The sequence below is a fragment of the Penicillium robsamsonii genome, assembly GCF_028829455.1.
Source record: "Penicillium robsamsonii strain IBT 29466 chromosome Unknown utg000006l_segment0_segment0, whole genome shotgun sequence".
NCBI classification, from domain to species: domain Eukaryota; kingdom Fungi; phylum Ascomycota; class Eurotiomycetes; order Eurotiales; family Aspergillaceae; genus Penicillium; species Penicillium robsamsonii.
In genome coordinates, this window is record NW_026643224.1 from 965967 (window position 1) to 982677 (window position 16711).

Sequence of the window (16711 nt, forward strand, 5' to 3'; positions counted from 1 at the left end):
GGTTAAAATACATAGCAGCTTGCCACCAAATAATGTCGTAGACACTATGGCTTGCCTATGGCGTGTCAGGCGCGTGCCAAAATGTCCTGGTGCCATTTCGTGGCTAACTGGATTGACCCTGATTTGATACTGTAGCTGTACTCATAGGAGCTGGGTATTACGTACTTGATAACCCCCCTATCCCCCTAAATACCTGCTGTTTGGTTATTCATCCCTGTAAATTGACTATTTGGACTTCCAATAACGTCACACCCAAGTACCTGATGTATGTATGACCTGTAGCTAGCTCCCTGCGCTCATCACGTCTTCGACCACTCAGCCATTGATTGAACCAGCTCTAGCCTGCATTGGAGTCACGGAGAGATGAACTTATTCGCATGAACCTACACAAAAGATGTGGGGCATGGTAGCTCAATACTACATATATTGTATGTATGTACGGAGTATTGCCCTAATATGTAGACGCCAACTATGTGACGCTCCCCACCCGAACGCCAGGACACAATGCAGGCAGCATATATATTTTCTGTTGAAATTCGGCCCAGTGGCACCGTATCCACTTTATGTTGCATAAGGTGGCACGGCTGAGGAAATATCCTGGTATTATGTCGATCCTCGTAGTTCGATCCACGTATTTCGAGCTTGAGTTAAGAGATATCCTTTTTTGCCGATTACAGTCGAATGAGACTGAATAATACATCGAGGTCCTCTTTCTTCCCCTTGTGCTCATATTTTCCATTCAAACCTTCTATTCCAATAGAATGGCCGCCCTGGAGTGCGCTAGGCTCGAGGATGGCGTGTTGCCAACCACTCTCGACAAGCTCACCATTCGACAAGAAGACGATGGCAACTTCACATTGACCGCATTACCTGAGACAAGCTCCGTCACTGCAATTGTTGAATCTGTCCTCGGCCACTCCGTCCAACTGCACCGTCTTCAAGCATCCGGAGCAGAAGGCCAATCCGGCTGTTCCATCTATTTCGTTCGCCACAGTACACACCCGGAAAACACCGTCGCAGTCACAAAAGTATATCCACCAGCATGTCATAAAGACTTTTTCGAAGAACTCGTTGCATACCGGAGGTTGCTCTCTCTTTCTGACCCACCGTCTGCTGCTCGGCCGCTTGGAGTGGGAAGGACGCGCGATGAGAACACCGCAGAGCCTATGGGAGTGATTGTTTACCAACTCGCACCAGGTCAGGCAATCAACACAATCATCCGTGACATCGGGCGGGTCTCCACGCTCCGACTGATCGCAAAGCAACCTTGTCCCGACGAAACAAAAGAAATGATGAATGATATTATTCGCGGCGCACTCCATGGGATTTCAATCAATCATAAATCACATCAAACCCAATCATCCAATATCACAACCGCTGAGCTTTTGGACTGTCAATTCAACGGACTGATGGCCGACTTGATTATCGCCGTCAAAGGAGTAGCATCAACACTGGCCAAGCTGCACCAGGAAAAATCCGAATGGAGCAGCGCCAGCGAGTCTGTTGTCGACAGGCTCCGCAACAAGCTACAAGGGTGGGTCCAGGAGATCCAGGGCCCATCGCGAGCGCAGTATGAACGCGCTATCGGATCCGATCAAATAGAGCAACTCACCTCGTTGGTCGACCGGACAATTGATTATTCACGGGAAGAAGGTGTAGCGTCACTACTACATGGTGATGCCTCACCGGGAAATTTCTTCTGGGATCCTATTCAAGGAATCACCATGATCGACTACGGAGGACTGACTCGGTCGATGGATGCGAGCGGCCGACCTATTGGACCGGCAGAAATGGATGCGGCTGGATTTCACGAGCGACTGCGAAAGTACGCCGGGGATTTCGGAATGAGTGAAAGTGATATTGGCCAGGTTCAGGGTGAGTTCTGGACAGCATACCAGGCGCAGGGTATACCAATCAACGAAGGACTTGTCCGATTATTCAAAATACGTACGCAATTATCTCGACTATGGTCTGCCGTGGACAAGCAAGATACATCGCGTGATGAACATAAGGCTGTCCAGCTCAGCGAAAAGGTTAAATTTGAATGGGAACGCCTTGTTAGTATCTCGCCCGAAAGGGTCCAACCCTGGAGAGTGCTCGTCGTTGCCAATGCTAGCGGGCCTGGTAAAGGAGGTCTGCCTCTGTTGAATCAAGAACTAGTCAAAGCCATGTCGGAAATTCCCAATGCATCAGTTACTCTGTTCATGGTAGAGCCTGTGAACGAAGTCAAAAACACATTAGCATCATCGGGCCATGGTCGGGCTAAAGTGGTCTGCATTCCCTCTAGAGGAGACGACCCAAGTGCCTTGCTCTACCATGTGGCAAAGGTACACCAGCCAGGAGATTATGATCTGCCAATTCCAGACGACCAGCATCCATCCCCATTCAATCTCATCATTGGCCACTCGCGATACTCTAGCACCGCAGCGTCCTTGATCCGCGAGAGATGGTATCCTACAGCCAAGCTGGCGCTCATCACACATACCAGTGCCCTGCGCAAGTCCGACGTCGCGTGGAAATGGTACGGGCAGACACGCGAGCTTGGCTATGTTGAAGCTGCTCGGCTGGCAATGCTTGATGAGAGGATTCTCCCCAAAGCAGATTTGGCCGTTGGAGTCGGGCCTGTACTCACAACTGAAGCACGCGAGCGCGAGTGGATGGGCCAATGCAATCGCCCACGATCCAACATGATGGGACCTCGCTTCCATGAATTGGTTCCAGGCGTGCGCACCGGTGATGCTTGCACGCAACAGCGACAGCCGAACGACCTACTTCGGGTCCTCCTCGCTGGTCGAGCAGACGATCCCGCTAAAGGTTTAGATGATGCTGTGTACGCTGTGCGCAATATCGCACTCTCTGGCAATGATATCTCCCTGGATGTACTGGGACTCCCGACCGAAGACGTGGGGCGCTGGCAGCAGGTCGTCGATGAGATGACAGGCATGCCGGGCCTCGTTAGGTTGCACCCTTTCTCTGATGACCCTAACGCTGTCTCGCGATTCTACTGTAACGCGGACCTGGTCATAATGCCTTCAATGCACGAGGGATTCGGGATGATCTTCACCGAAGTCGCCGGGTTGGGTGTTCCAATCCTAGTGACCCAGGAAAGCGGTGCGGGCCAGCTTGCGCTTGATCGTAGTCGCATTCCGCCAGATCTTGGCCAGGCGTGTGTGGTGATGGATGAGAGCACATACGGAATTGTCCCTTCACCAACAAGTCAGCGCGTAGCCGTCTGGGCTCATCGGATCGACCAAGTGAGATGTTACCCGGAGCAAACGAGACGGCATGCTCGTTCTCTCCAGCGAATCATGCGAGGTTATTCGTGGAAACATGCCGCTAAGGCGCTGCTTCGCTCCGCGATGGAGGGCGAGGGAGATACTGTGCAGATGGCTCACGGTAGCATTGCACCGGCATATTCATCATGGCCTCGACCATCGCTTGGGATGAGCGTTGTGTCGTCAATGCGTCGAGCCGCACGAACGCGAAACCGCAGTGGAAACCCGACCCTGAAGCAGGCCGACGAAGTCATGCAAAACCTTCCAGAGATAGCCCCGACTATTTCGGCGCTAGAAGAGCATGTATCTGCTGCCGTGGGCTGCCCTGTCAATTTGCGGAGTTTGGATCCTACTCATCCGGGTGGCTTTTCTGGTGCTATCATATTCTTTGCTCACGCCAATGATGAATTTGCTAACGGAGAGATATCGCTGACATCAAATGACCACAAAGGCCGCGTGCTTGCTGTGATTAAAATATTCGTCCACGGCTTGGACAACGGGATCACGGAGGAGTTGTCAAGCCTTGAATGGCTTCTTCTGCAGACTAAGGGTGACATCAAGACTGCTGCCCCGTTAGCCATTGGGCGAATGACGTGGGATACCAAACCAGCCGGTGTGGTCACGTATCAAGTTGCCCCCGGTGTATCCCTTTATCAGCTCATGATGCAAATGGGTCGCCTAACATCTGGACCTGCAAGAACAGAGATGCTATCCGTCTTCACTGCTGGCGTGCAGGCAGTTGCACGTACCTTAGCCAGGTTACACACTCATAGCGTCGAAGGGCGACCAGGCACAGAGTATCTCGAGTGGTATTTTAACGCGGCAACGAAACGGGTCCAGCAAGCATTGCTACACAAAGACGCTCTTCGTTCCGCGGGATTCGAAGTCGACCGACTCCCTGAGAATATGGACCAACTTATTGCCGATTGCAAGCGTGTTATTGCTAGTCGGCCGCGCACCACTGTCGTGCATGGCGACGCCCATCCTGGAAATTTCTTCTATGACTGCACGACGGGGCATGTCACGATGATCGACACGACGACGCTACACTGTTCACTAGACGAGAATGGTGAGCCTGTCGGAGTACCGGAACGAGACCTGGGCCATTTTGTGCATATGCTGCGACGAACTGGTGAACAGTACGGCCTTACACGACAGGAGATGCAGGAGAGCACAACCCATTTTATGGAGGCATATCTTGGAAATGCAGCGGCGCCAGCAAACGTCCAAATTCTTCGCTTCATGATGTCATGTTCGGCCCTTTCATTCTTGAATTATGCGGCGCAGTCAGATCGGACAAAACTAGAACTGCAGGTTAAGATTTTGCAGGATTTATTTCGCCTTGGAGAGGGTTGGACACAATTGGAAGGAATGGGAGGTTTATAAATAGTAATCAGTGGTTGCTTTGTACTTAGATATTATTTCGGATCTCGGTGATCTAATTCAGGAGTTATGGTAATAATTGACACTGGTGGACATGTTTGATACCTCGAAATAGTTTCCCTTTCCATTTCTTTGCGTTCTTTCGATCCATCGAGTAGATATAATCGCGCCCAGCGTTTGCCAGCAATTGTTTGTCATCAAGATGTGCCGATCCATCTTCTTGATGCACTTCCTGGCTGTAATTCCAACAGAGTCTACCGTATTTTACGGTGTCACACTATGTTGTTGGCGAGACAGATCGATAAACCCAGCAGAGAGAGGCTCAGATGACCGGGGAGCGAGTGGTTTTGGGCTTCACATGATAGGATTCCAGGAGCCTCTCCAGCTTGAGCTAGTAGCTGTGTTCATCCTGAGCGTGGCTCTCGGAGTTCGATCCTGGGATATCACCCAGTTTTCATCAGAGAAAGCAAGTGTCAAAGGTTCACTTCGCGAATGGGTTGGCGTGGATAGTAACTCGATTTATCTTGAATGGTTCGAAATCTTCACCCTCCTTGGGCTGAGAAACTTTCCCCTTCTTGTCGACTTTAACGTTCGCCTTCTCGAGCTTGGTAAGAACATCGCCGCCTTCGTCCTGAGGGGTCAAATTCAACACCTTCCCAAACACAGTACTGGCGCCATCAAGATGTGGCGCCGGTACAAACGAAATGAAGAATTGACTCCCGTTGATCGTTACGCCCGTTGCTCCCTGAGAGCCAGGCGCTGTCCTGTCCTTCACCGGACGCGATGCCATAGACAGAATACCCCGCGCGTTGTGTCGCAGCGACGGGAGGTGGATTTCTTGGTTCATTGCTGCCGGGTGGTAGATCGATGTGCCGCCTTTTGGGATCTCGAAATCTAGCATTGGTTTCGTACTTGTTTGATGCGCGGCGGGGCCGAGAGAGATGTCTCCGCCCTGGACCATGAATCCTGGAATGAGGCGGTGAAATGGGGTGTCATTGTATGCGCCGCATGCGCAGAGGGCGAGGAAGTTCTCTGCAGTTTGGGGTACTGCTTCGCAGAAAAGCTCGACCTTGAGGTCGCCTTGGGTAGTATGTAACTGTTGAAGCTGTGGTTAGCATCGTGCCATAGAAAGGGGAGCTACAGAGATATCCCAGAGCTTTATTTATATATAAACTTACTGTAACAGACATATTGAGGGGACGCTGTGAGGTGATACGGAAGTGCAAGAGGACCAGATGCGGCGTTGAGGTTCCCCGTGCCCTGAGCCGGGGCCCAATATAGTGCTTAGTCATACTTTCCTTATCGGTGCGCCGGGCGATTGCAGATGTTTGGTTGTCCGATCCCTTCAATTTAGACACAGTTGGCTCAATTTGAAATCTAAATACGCTGAAAGGTTCTTTGGACTATCTTTTGCTTTTGCCCTCTCAACAACTTTTGACCTTCCTTAGCACGGCCATACCCTGCCAGGTTTCCTCAAGGCAAAGCCGACTTGATCCACAACATTAAGAACAATGAACAATCGGCCGGTGGAACAGGCGTTGAGCACATTGGTGCCGACTCATGCCAATGACCTCCCACAAGAGCTACTCAGCTATGCAATGTCACTAGTGGCACAATCCCGGAGCTTCTCGAGCAGTCTGAAGCCGGAAGAAGAAATCGCTCGACCATATGCCTGCGCGGAAATCGCTTGCAAAAGGTATGCCACACGGCCTGAATGAGGTCTTTCTATGGCTGGTGCTAATTGCTTGTCTGAATTTTATAGGTTGACCCGAACTCTAAAACTTCCTCCGCTGCTCGGACATCCGCCATGTCCTCCGCGCATATACAAAAAGCTCTATTCATACCTTGACCGATCTCTGGCAGCAAGCTCGGCTGGTCTCAAACGCTCAGCAAGCGGATCAGTTCCCGGAACACCCTCACGCGCCGGTTCAGCGCAGACCACACCGACGAAGGGCACGGCGGCCGTGAATACCCCTTCCAAAGCAGTAGCACCAACACCACGAGGACTACAAAATACACCTTCGAAGTCCACACCCTTGAAACGAAGTATGAGCACGGCGAACCGGCTCGAAAGCCCCTCGAAATCGGCAAGAAAGGCTACAGTACCCCGAACAAAGGTTATTACTGGGTCAACTATCATTCCAGATGCCCCGGCTTGGGTAATGACGGCCATTCGGACTGTATGCAAAATTCTCTCGACGCCTGCCCCGCGCACAAATACTTGGTCCAGGCCGCCAATTTCGAGGACCCTGCCTCCGCATATATTTTCCGGCGTATCGTCCGTCCTCTATCTTACGTCAAGCATGTCCAACGACGAGCCAGGATGGGACCGCGAGAGCTTGGATTTCCTAGAGCCTATTGTGTCTATCAATGGCTCTGATAAGGACGATGATTTCAAAGAACTGGTATACGCCATGGTTGTGGCTGTGTACTTCCTTGTGCTCGCCCGTCGGCGTAACCCCGGGCCAGATGCAGAGGCGGATATCGAAGCGCAGAAGATGGACAAGAAGACTTTTATTGAAATGCGTCAGACGGCATTGAACAGCCTTGGCCTAAAGGCCAATGACCGTAGGCATCGCGATGATGTTGACCAATGGATCACTCTTATCATGGAGCAAGGGTGGGCCAACGGTCAGGAATGGTTCGAGAATATCCCCTATGCTGGGCAGCTCTATGGTGAAGATGAAGAAGGCAGGTCCTACCAAGACCTAGATGAAGAAGATGCGACACTTAGGGGTGTTAGGCCGCCTAAACGTTCAGCGGCTGGTAGTGGGACTCGTGTCTCTGAGTCAGATCATGCTCCGCGAGGCGGTCTTTTGCCTGGCCTGGGAACAATGATGCAGGATCGAATTGACTGGCTGAGTGATGACCGTCAAGAGGATTATGTGAATTGGAAAGCGGACATCATGGCTCGCGTTGAAGGCGCAGCTGTTTGATGGCCGTTATGTGATGAGAGATTATTTGAAAGGGGACGCAGCCTGCTAGTTTAATTGATACCCTAAGATATGAATCAACATGTAATTTCTATATTCGTCCTTGATAAGCAAAAAAATCAGGTTCACCATGTCTATGTTCTGATTGTATGCTCCTTTGCTCCTGATCAACCCAATGTCCCAAGTCATCATTGTGGCAACCCAACTCCATGCGCCGTCAACGACGCCAAAACCAATAACCACTCGTCTTAATACCAGATGCTCCTCGTCCGGTGATGGGGAATGGACTCATTCTTCTCTGCCTCCAGGTTCTTCATCGTGTCGTACAAGAAAAAGTCGATGAGGATCGCATTGATGCCATATGTCTTTCGCGGTTTCTCTACAATCTTCATATTCTCATCCGACTCATCCGACTGTTCGGTTTTGTGATTCTCGCTGTCGGCTGCAATATTCTTGGAAGGTGGCTTTTGGTGGTTCATTTTGACTTCAGGGTGCTGTTTCTCAATCTCTCGTTTGATCAACTCAACACACCATATACTCGTTCCACGAAGCTCGATCTCCCAGTTTGAGCCTGGCTCGATGGGCTTCAGGTTGCGGATATGATTTTCCAATTTAGGTGCGTAGCGGAGACAGTTCAGCTGGTGTAGCATCTGCGGAATGCGGTAGTCTAAGATATATGGTTAGGATGAGTCTAAGGGAGTGGTGAGGATTACAAGAGCCGTACCTGCAAACATGGTGATCTTGTCAATGTCGTAGAATTCACCAAAGTCTTCACCATTGAAGCAGGCCCAGAGATCGGCAACTAGGATCTGAGCACGTTTGTAGAGTCGTACTCTCTTCCCGTGGAAGATTGTCTCGTCGCGGAAGCAGGCAAAACTCTCTGTCAATATATTGACCAGTCCTGCGGCGGAGAGGTTGGCACTGTCAATGCAGTTGACGAAGCTGCCACCGAATTCCTATATCCCGTTAGTGCAACTCATATAGTCAATATGGTGAGTAAAAATACCTCGCAAAGGACCTCGCCTGCTTCACGTAGACACTGCACTCGCTCTTTGAACATCGGGATTTCTCCATCTGTTGCAGATCGGAATACATGTCTGAGTAACTCTTCCGTGCACCTCTCTTCATCCACCCAGAAGTCGGGGGTGGTGATTGGAATATCTAAAGTTGGGGTAAGAATTCGTCCTTCTGAAAGCAGAGCTCAATCAGGGAACTGACCTTCATCAAGAGCTCTTTGTAGTGCAGCAACCAGACTCCAATACCCAGTCCACAGTTTGCCGCGATACTCAATACAGAAACGCTTTGGCTCTTCCTTCTCCTCAGACCAGAAGCTAAAATTCAGCAAGTCCATTGTAAAGATAAAATCGACTGTGCTCTCATCTTTGGTCTTTGGGTGCAGTTCGTGGTCTGACCAGGTGTGTGTGGAATACTCTTTCTTCTGCATCATACGCCATATAGTTTCGGCAGCCTCTTTAGTGTAAACAAAGCTGACCGCAACATCAATGGCATTGTCGAAGACATATTGAGCCCCCTCAAGCACTCTGGTCTCTGGTGGGGCATCCTTTGGTCTTTCGCCCATGCCGAAATGCTGGCGAAGAAGCTCTACCAACTCAGGATCGGCTTCATCGTCAGAATTTGCTTCGACCTGATCATTTGTGTGAGCCGGAATTGGGTCCAATGATGGCATGGTATTTTTTTTCTTGTTTGATCTTGATTGAAAACAAATGGACAAATGGGAAGATATGGAGTCAGGGGTATCTTCTTTGATTACTATAGGACTCCTGCGGTGAGAAGTTAAACCCGGCAGATATTCCACCCCACCTGGATATTCGAATCTTTTTGAGGCAAACAAAGGTGTAATATAAAATACTTGAACAGGCCTGTTGCTTTTTTTTCTCGCCACACCGAGATTTTAACCCGATAGCCTCTGGATAGAGTCACCGGTTATGTAAGCAAGTACGATAACTAGCTGGAGCCATCCAGGTACACCCATAAAGTATCTGAAAAGCTTTCATGTCAGGGGGTGATGTATACTAGTGATATTGACTTGTATCTAGTACTGATATTCGTTATAAGCGCAAGAGAAGTCTGTAAATTATAGTTTATAGTAACACAGGCTCTGCAGGTGTGGACTACCTAGTCCCTGATAGCAGAATATATAGATAGCATCGTCACCATGAAACTATATGTGCACTTTTATTTGGGATCAAACCTGAGTTCGTCCGATGTTATAATGTTATAGAAGAAGGCGATCGACCAGGGTGCATATGCACGCGTGTATATTGCCGTATGGAAAACAAAGACAATCACAGAAAAGATCAGGAAACAGTCAATTACACTCTATATCTATGTATCGCAATCCGTTCACCAAAAAAGATACAAATATACAAGGAGTATAAAGTGCAAAGTGCAAAGTCGAGCGAAAGCCCTGGAGTAAGTGGAAACCCACGTGTGAGGCTTCTAGTAAGTGCCGTCATTGCCAAACGGTCACTGTTTCCGGCTCAACTTCTTTCACTTGCATTACATTTGTCCCCCTTCTTTGGCCGTTTCCCCCTTCGCAATTTATCTCTAGAACGCAACACTACAACATTACCGGATCACCTTACTACCTGACCACGATCATCATCTACTACCCGCCATGCGGGATAGCTCTCTTAAGCGCTCCCTCGGGGTGGACCTCACCCGCTCCCTCAAAGAGGTAAGGACAACCCTTGCTGGCGCGACATCCTGACGTCCAAGTGACGCTGGCTTGAGAATATATTCTGACAGTACTCTCATCATGTTTAGTCACGCGTTCTTCTCGTCGGCGCAGGCGGCATCGGCTGCGAGCTACTGAAAAACCTCGTCCTCACCGGGTTCGGCGAAATCCACATCATCGACCTCGATACTATTGATTTGAGCAATCTAAATCGTCAGTTCCTTTTCCGACATGAGCATATCAAGAAATCAAAGGCCTTAGTACGTCCAATCGACCCGCCCCGCGCATTTGCGCCGCTCCCTTGCCAATCCCCTCCCCCCGGAGTCAAGCGCCGCGCCTTCGCATTGTACGAGCCGTTCAGCGATAGGAGATATGGAATACTGAGATATGGATACTTTCATTAGGTTGCCAAGGATGTTGCGCAAAAGTTCCGGTCCGACGCAAAGCTTGAGGCCTACCATGCGAACATTATGGATGCCCAGTTTAACGTCTCGTGGTTCGAGTCCTTTAACGTCGTGTTTAATGCGCTGGACAATATCGCCGCACGACGTCATGTGAACAAGATGTGCCTTGCAGCCAATGTACCCTTGATCGAAAGTGGAACTACGGGCTTCAATGGCCAGGTTCAAGTCATTCAAAAGGTATGCAGCAAAAGCGATATCTTGCTCTGCAAATTGTGCATTTATTGACTATACATTATACTAGTCCCAAACTGAGTGTTATGATTGCACCCCGAAACAAACCCCCAAGTCGTTCCCCGTGTGCACGATCCGCAGCAGCCCCAGCCAGCCGATTCATTGCATCGTTTGGGCGAAAAGCTTCCTCTTGCCGTAAGATCCGGCCTTTACTCTGTCCGATTTGAATGCTCACCTTTGAGTAGGGAACTTTTCGGCGATAGCGAAGACGAGGCATCGGAGGTGGACAAGACAGAAAACGCAGAGAATGGTAAATTCAATTTCATCTACAACTCGGCCATGAGACTAACATCCAGCTAGCAGACGAAATTGCGGAACTGCGCAAGGAAGCACTGGAGCTCAAAGAGCTGCGACAATCGATTGGGACCGAAGAAGCCCCCCAGAAGGTCTTTGATAAAGTGTTTCGAAGGGACATGATGCGATTACAGGGCATGAAGGAAATATGGAAGGAAAGGAAGCAACCAGAGCCCCTTGACTTTGCTTCACTCCAAGATAGATCTGTTTCGATCGCCTCGACGATCTCCACGAACGACCAGAAAGTGTGGACATTGGAGGAGAATTTCAGGGTTTTCGGAGATAGGTAGGTCCTGTTTGTCGCTGACAGCGTACGTTCGATAAACTAACATGCTATAGCTTGAACCGGTTGACCCATCGCCTGAAGCAACTTCAAGAAAACAATACCCCAGACCAAGACTCTCCAATCCTGACATTCGATAAAGATGATGTGGACACTTTAGACTTCGTTACTGCAGCAGCTAATCTGCGAGCTGCTAATTTCCACGTTGAACTGAAGTCCAAGTTCGATGTCAAACGTGAGTTTATCAAATAAGGGTACGCATTACAAAACGATTATTACTGACAAAGTTTCTACAGAGATGGCGGGCAATATCATTCCTGCCATTGCAACCACCAATGCCATGACGGCTGGACTATGTGTTCTTCAGTCATTGAAGGTGTTTCAAAACAACTTGATGCATGCCAAAATGGTAAGAATTGAACAAGGGTGCCCACTACTACCAAAGCTAACAAGCCATCGCTCTGAAAGGTCTTCCTAGAAAGATCCGGTGCTCGCGTGATCAATTCAGACTCATTGAACCCCCCAAACCCCGATTGCGCCGTCTGTTCCCCTGTGGTGGCTCGGGTCGAAATCGACTCTGAGCTAGCAACACTTGAAGACCTCATCCAAGGCGTTCTTCAGAAGGAGCTTGGTTACGACGAAGAGATTTCCGTTGCTTTTAACAATCAACTGATCTACGACCCCGATTTCACCGACAATCTGACGAAGAAGTTGTCGGACTTAGGCATTAAGAATGAGAGCTTCATCACGATACAAGATGAGAACGAGCCAGATACACGAGTCAATCTCGAGCTGGTGATTGTGGCACGGTACGCCCCGTCCTTTCAAAAGTAAGGGGCACTATTAACTGATTGATTTGCAGAACTACGCCATCTTCCAAGGAATCCAAGCCCGCAACGCTGCAGAAGATGGTCGAGATACCCCTAAAGCCCGCGAAGCCCGCACAGCCTTCTCCTGATATTCCAGCAACCGATGATGCAACTGTGACTGGGAAGCGTAAGCGCGAGGGCTCAAGCGACGACAGCAGCCACGATGCCAAGCGGCTCGCCAGTGCATCGATTCCTGACTCAAAGGGCATTGAAGCTATCGTTCTTGATGATGATGAGGGAGGTGCCATCATGATCGATGACTAAATGCTGAAAACAGGCTTGGTTTCACGTCGACCTTCACAGGTGTTTTATCTTGATGTCATTCTTCGTATTTCAGTTTCCCCCCCCCCTCTTTTTTTGCGTCTTTGCTCCCTTTAAACCTTCTGTATCATATGGCATAAAGGCGAACCTGTTTTTAGTCAACCTTGGGAGGGAAGTTCAAAATCCCAGGTTGACATGCTTTGGATATGGACATGATAATGCATTATGGGGATTTTATATCTCAACTGCTAGCGTTGATAGATGAGTAGAATAACTATGACCAAATAACAGTATTAGGCGAACTAAAACTTCTCTACAGGTCGGCTCGCTTAACTCGAAGCGAGATCCGAGAGCACGTCATATATTGTGCAATACCCCGTAAATCTTATGAAGAACAGGAACCTTTGCGGAGAAACACGTGGAGACCCGGATATCGCCTCGATGAAAGTCTAATAGAGAAGATATCGATCTACTCCGTACACAATCTATATAAATTGGTAGCCCAATATAATGAAAAGCGCAATCTTCCATTCGTATCTCGTCATCTCATTGTAAGCTATTTAAAAGGAAACTAGGCCCTACTATACTTGAATATACTTGAAAATCCTCCCAAATTTGAGTGTATCCGACATGAAGCTCACGCACTATCTCGCACTTCTTCCACTTTGCCTGGCAAGCAGTAGCTATTATTTTGATGGTTCTGCTACCAACAACGGAGATGGCACTCAATCAAATCCATATAATACCTTGACTTCGATCCCGAATCTGTCACTCTCTGCCGGCGATAAAATTCTACTCAAACGAGGTACCTCTTTCGCCGGCCCCCTGGTGCTTAACAAAAGTGGATCCGCGGGGTCAGTTATCACAGTCAGTGCCTATGGAGATGCCTCGCAGTCGAAGCCGATTGTTGGCGCAGGTACCACCTTAAACTCAGTTCTGATTCAAGGAGCTTCCTTTGTCACTGTCCAAGATCTCAACATCACCAATCCAGGAGACAATAAAACACCCCGCCGTGGTGTGTATGTGTATGCGGCCGATGCTGGCCGAGTCCAGGACATTACACTACAACGTCTGTACATTCACGATGTACGAGGTTGGATGCCCTCAACAACAACCACCGGCATTGCTACGGGGAAGTACGCGAATGCTTCTGGTGGCATTGTGATTGAGGCCGCCGGCTCAAAAACTCCAACCTATTTTGATGGCCTTCTCATTCAAGATAATGAGATCCGCTCGGTGGATCGGCAGGGAATTTACACCTGGAGCAATTGGTGCCAGAGAGAGGAGCTTGCCGCTTTCTGGAATACTCTGTGCCTCAAGCCATGGGCGGCGTCCTCTGGATTGGTTATTCAACGGAATCGTCTGTACGATATTGGTGGAGATGGAATCGTTATCACGGGAAACAATGATGCTGAGGTTCTTAAGAACACTCTTGTTGGTTTCAATCGCCGCTCCGAATCCTACAACGCGGGGCTATGGACCGCAAACAGTGTTGGGTCTGTCTTCCGTTACAACACCGTCTCAGGTGGCAAGTCGACGCTTGATGGTATGTGTTCTAGCTCCTATTTATTGACTAGGTCAAGCTAACTCATGATTAGGAATGGCTTATGATGTGGACCATTCAACCTCGGGTACTCTTTTCGAATACAATGTATCCCACGACAATGAGGGTGGATTTTTCTTGTTTTGCCCTTACGATAAGCCATCTCGAAATTTCACTATCAGATACAACCTGTCCGTCAATGACCGGACAAGAATCTTCCAAGTTTGCGACGGAGGTCTCGTTGGTGGAAAGATCTACAAAAACACCGTTTATATTGGAGATGGTCTCTCGCCCTATATTGTCACAGAAGCCACAACCGCAACCCTCGATGTCCAACTTACCAACAACATCTTCAAGAAAGATGGCTCTGGTGCGGCTAAGTGGGAGTTGAGTGATGCCAACTTTATTGTGAACAACAATGCATTCTATGGCTCTATCAACACTTACTCCGGTGCTACCAATTCGCTCACTGAGGCGCCAGGTCTAGCCGCTCCTGGATTGAGGGATCCCAAGGCATATCAACTCTTGACCGGTTATCCCACTTTGGATTCTGCAACTGTTGTACCAGGTGATGCGGACTTGGATTTCTTCAATAACCCCACAAGCGGGCACGCAAATCGGGGATTCTACTCTGGTGCTGGAACAAAGTCTCCGGCGTGGATTAGTCGCTTCGATGACTCGAGTCTAGCCGGCTGGACTGCCACGGGAACCGCCTCCATTGTGGCAGACCCATCGGGTGGGCTAGGTAAATCGCTTTCGCTCGCTTCTGGCGTTTCAATTACCAGACCTATCTCTCTCACTGTTCCGTTCCGCCTTAATGTGAGAGTCTGGACTCCGGCTGGTACTGGCACATTGCCATCAGTGGAAATCCAGGGTGTTTCCAAGTCTGCTACTGTGAAGTTTGCTGCGGGTACACCTTACAGAGAAGGGGAGTGGCAGATCCTGGAAATCGCTTTCTCGGACAATGCTTCGACCGCCACGGTGGATGGAGAATCTGTCACTTTGGATTCTGCGGCGCAAAGTGGCAAAGTTACCAGCGCATCTGTCAAGATCAATGGTGGATCAACTGGTTTGGTGGTCGATGAAATATTTGTTACGGCTGTTTGAGTGTTGTGACATATAGAAGATTGTACGACAGCAATGTTTAGTTTATAGTATGCAAATCAGTATTGATGAAATCCCTGCTCTGATATTGTAGGGTAGGGTTTCTTTACAAATACAAATTTTTCATTTGGTATTAGATTTCTCGCTCGGATCGAATCAAACGGCACTCATTCCACCATCCAGATTGAGCACACAATTGTTGGCATATTCATTCTGTGCCAAGAACACAGCTGCATCAGCAATCTCGCGCGGATCTCCAAATCGATGAAGAGGAATGAGATCTTTCAGCCTGCTCATTTCCCCGGGTGTGAAGTCTAGTATTGATATCAGTCGATGCACGAGCAAATATAGAATTCCCAGACCAACATACCTGCAATCATGGGTGTATCAATATACCCTGGCACAATAGCATTCGACCGAATGACAATATCTTTCATCGAAGCCGACGCCTCAACAGTCAATGACCGGGTCAGACCTAGAAGGCCAGCTTTGGAAGCAGCATATGGAACTGCGCCAGTCCCGCCCTTGAGGGCGAGTAAAGAGGAGACGTTAATAATGCATTTCGAGGGGGGCTTAGTCCCCGCAGCTGGATCACTCCGATTCCGTATCCGGCTCCGGATAGAGGCACGCATTAATGCGCGCGAAGTGAGTATTGCGCCTTCGAGATTAGTACGTAGGATGGTAGAGATATCTTCCAGCTCGGATCTTGGCAGAATGTTTGATATCGAAATTCCTGCAGCATTGACTAGGACGTCTACATTGGCCTGCATGATGGTTAGGAGGGGAGGATTTGTAGACATAGACAAGGTAGCTAACCATTTCCTTTTCGAGTTCACGCATCCATGACCCGGCGTCTGAGACATCTCCGACAAGTACACGAATCCTTCCTTGCGTGCTTTGCTGGTTATCTTCTTCTGAGGTCCGAGTTGCAAGTTCAGCATCGCTTTCATCAAGATCTGGTGGTGTAACTGCGAGGGACCCAAGCTTTGTGGCTGCTTCCTCTAGGCGTGTTTGAGATCGGCCGACGAGGACTATGGTCGATGCGCCTTCTTGTAGAAATCGTTCGGCAATGGCAAAGCCGATGCCGGATGTCCCACCGGTGATCATGCATTTTCGGCCGGAAAGTCGGTTTCCAGGATGAAATGAAATGGGATGTTTTTCATTTGGTTGAGATAAGTATGATCGCGTTGTATGTCCCAAATGACTTAATACTCGGCTGCTGGCGTAGCCTACATTGCGTAAATTGATCAGCCTTGATGAGTCCTGAAGTGATAGGATTGGCACTCGCAAGCGAATCAGAGGCACTCTCAGACTGCTCATATTGTTTTTACCCTGCCTGAAGTCCAAGCAAAACGCGATATCGGGAGAATCGG

General features: G+C 49.2%; 7 protein-coding genes across 7 annotated transcripts; 4 read left to right on the forward strand and 3 right to left on the reverse strand.

Moving 5' to 3' along the window:
- Positions 1 to 761: 761 nt before the first annotated feature.
- Positions 762 to 4661, forward strand: N7447_010096 (Glycosyl transferase family 1; the record flags this gene model as incomplete). The annotated part of the gene is made up of 1 exon (XM_057234358.1): positions 762 to 4661. The coding sequence occupies one exon, from the start codon at positions 762 to 764 to the stop codon at positions 4659 to 4661; it is 3900 nt and encodes a 1299-aa protein (XP_057081642.1).
- A 478-nt stretch (positions 4662 to 5139) lies between these two features.
- cyp5 (uncharacterized protein) lies at positions 5140 to 5848 on the reverse strand (the record flags this gene model as incomplete). The annotated part of the gene is made up of 2 exons (XM_057234359.1): positions 5140 to 5754; positions 5837 to 5848. 2 exons carry the CDS (start codon positions 5846 to 5848, stop codon positions 5140 to 5142), a joined length of 627 nt encoding a protein of 208 aa, XP_057081643.1.
- Positions 5849 to 6169: 321 nt separating this feature from the next.
- On the forward strand, positions 6170 to 7594 carry N7447_010098 (uncharacterized protein; the record flags this gene model as incomplete). Its single annotated transcript, XM_057234360.1, has 2 exons — positions 6170 to 6354; positions 6421 to 7594. 2 exons carry the CDS (start codon positions 6170 to 6172, stop codon positions 7592 to 7594), a joined length of 1359 nt encoding a protein of 452 aa, XP_057081644.1.
- A 245-nt stretch (positions 7595 to 7839) lies between these two features.
- Positions 7840 to 9278, reverse strand: N7447_010099 (queuosine 5'-phosphate N-glycosylase/hydrolase; the record flags this gene model as incomplete). The annotated part of the gene is made up of 4 exons (XM_057234361.1): positions 7840 to 8258; positions 8316 to 8547; positions 8598 to 8752; positions 8810 to 9278. 4 exons carry the CDS (start codon positions 9276 to 9278, stop codon positions 7840 to 7842), a joined length of 1275 nt encoding a protein of 424 aa, XP_057081645.1.
- Positions 9279 to 10199: 921 nt separating this feature from the next.
- Positions 10200 to 12694, forward strand: N7447_010100 (E1 ubiquitin-activating protein ubaB; the record flags this gene model as incomplete). Its single annotated transcript, XM_057234362.1, has 10 exons — positions 10200 to 10289; positions 10379 to 10549; positions 10694 to 10930; positions 10995 to 11119; positions 11170 to 11234; positions 11285 to 11564; positions 11618 to 11796; positions 11858 to 11970; positions 12030 to 12370; positions 12424 to 12694. The coding sequence occupies exons 1-10, from the start codon at positions 10230 to 10232 to the stop codon at positions 12692 to 12694; spliced, it is 1842 nt and encodes a 613-aa protein (XP_057081646.1). The 5' UTR covers positions 10200 to 10229.
- Positions 12695 to 13321: 627 nt separating this feature from the next.
- N7447_010101 (Pectin lyase fold/virulence factor) lies at positions 13322 to 15341 on the forward strand (the record flags this gene model as incomplete). Its single annotated transcript, XM_057234363.1, has 2 exons — positions 13322 to 14237; positions 14290 to 15341. The coding sequence occupies 2 exons, from the start codon at positions 13322 to 13324 to the stop codon at positions 15339 to 15341; spliced, it is 1968 nt and encodes a 655-aa protein (XP_057081647.1).
- A 153-nt stretch (positions 15342 to 15494) lies between these two features.
- N7447_010102 (SDR family NAD(P)-dependent oxidoreductase) lies at positions 15495 to 16658 on the reverse strand (the record flags this gene model as incomplete). Its single annotated transcript, XM_057234364.1, has 3 exons — positions 15495 to 15652; positions 15709 to 16102; positions 16155 to 16658. The coding sequence occupies 3 exons, from the start codon at positions 16656 to 16658 to the stop codon at positions 15495 to 15497; spliced, it is 1056 nt and encodes a 351-aa protein (XP_057081648.1).
- Between the last annotated feature and the right edge of the window lie 53 nt (positions 16659 to 16711).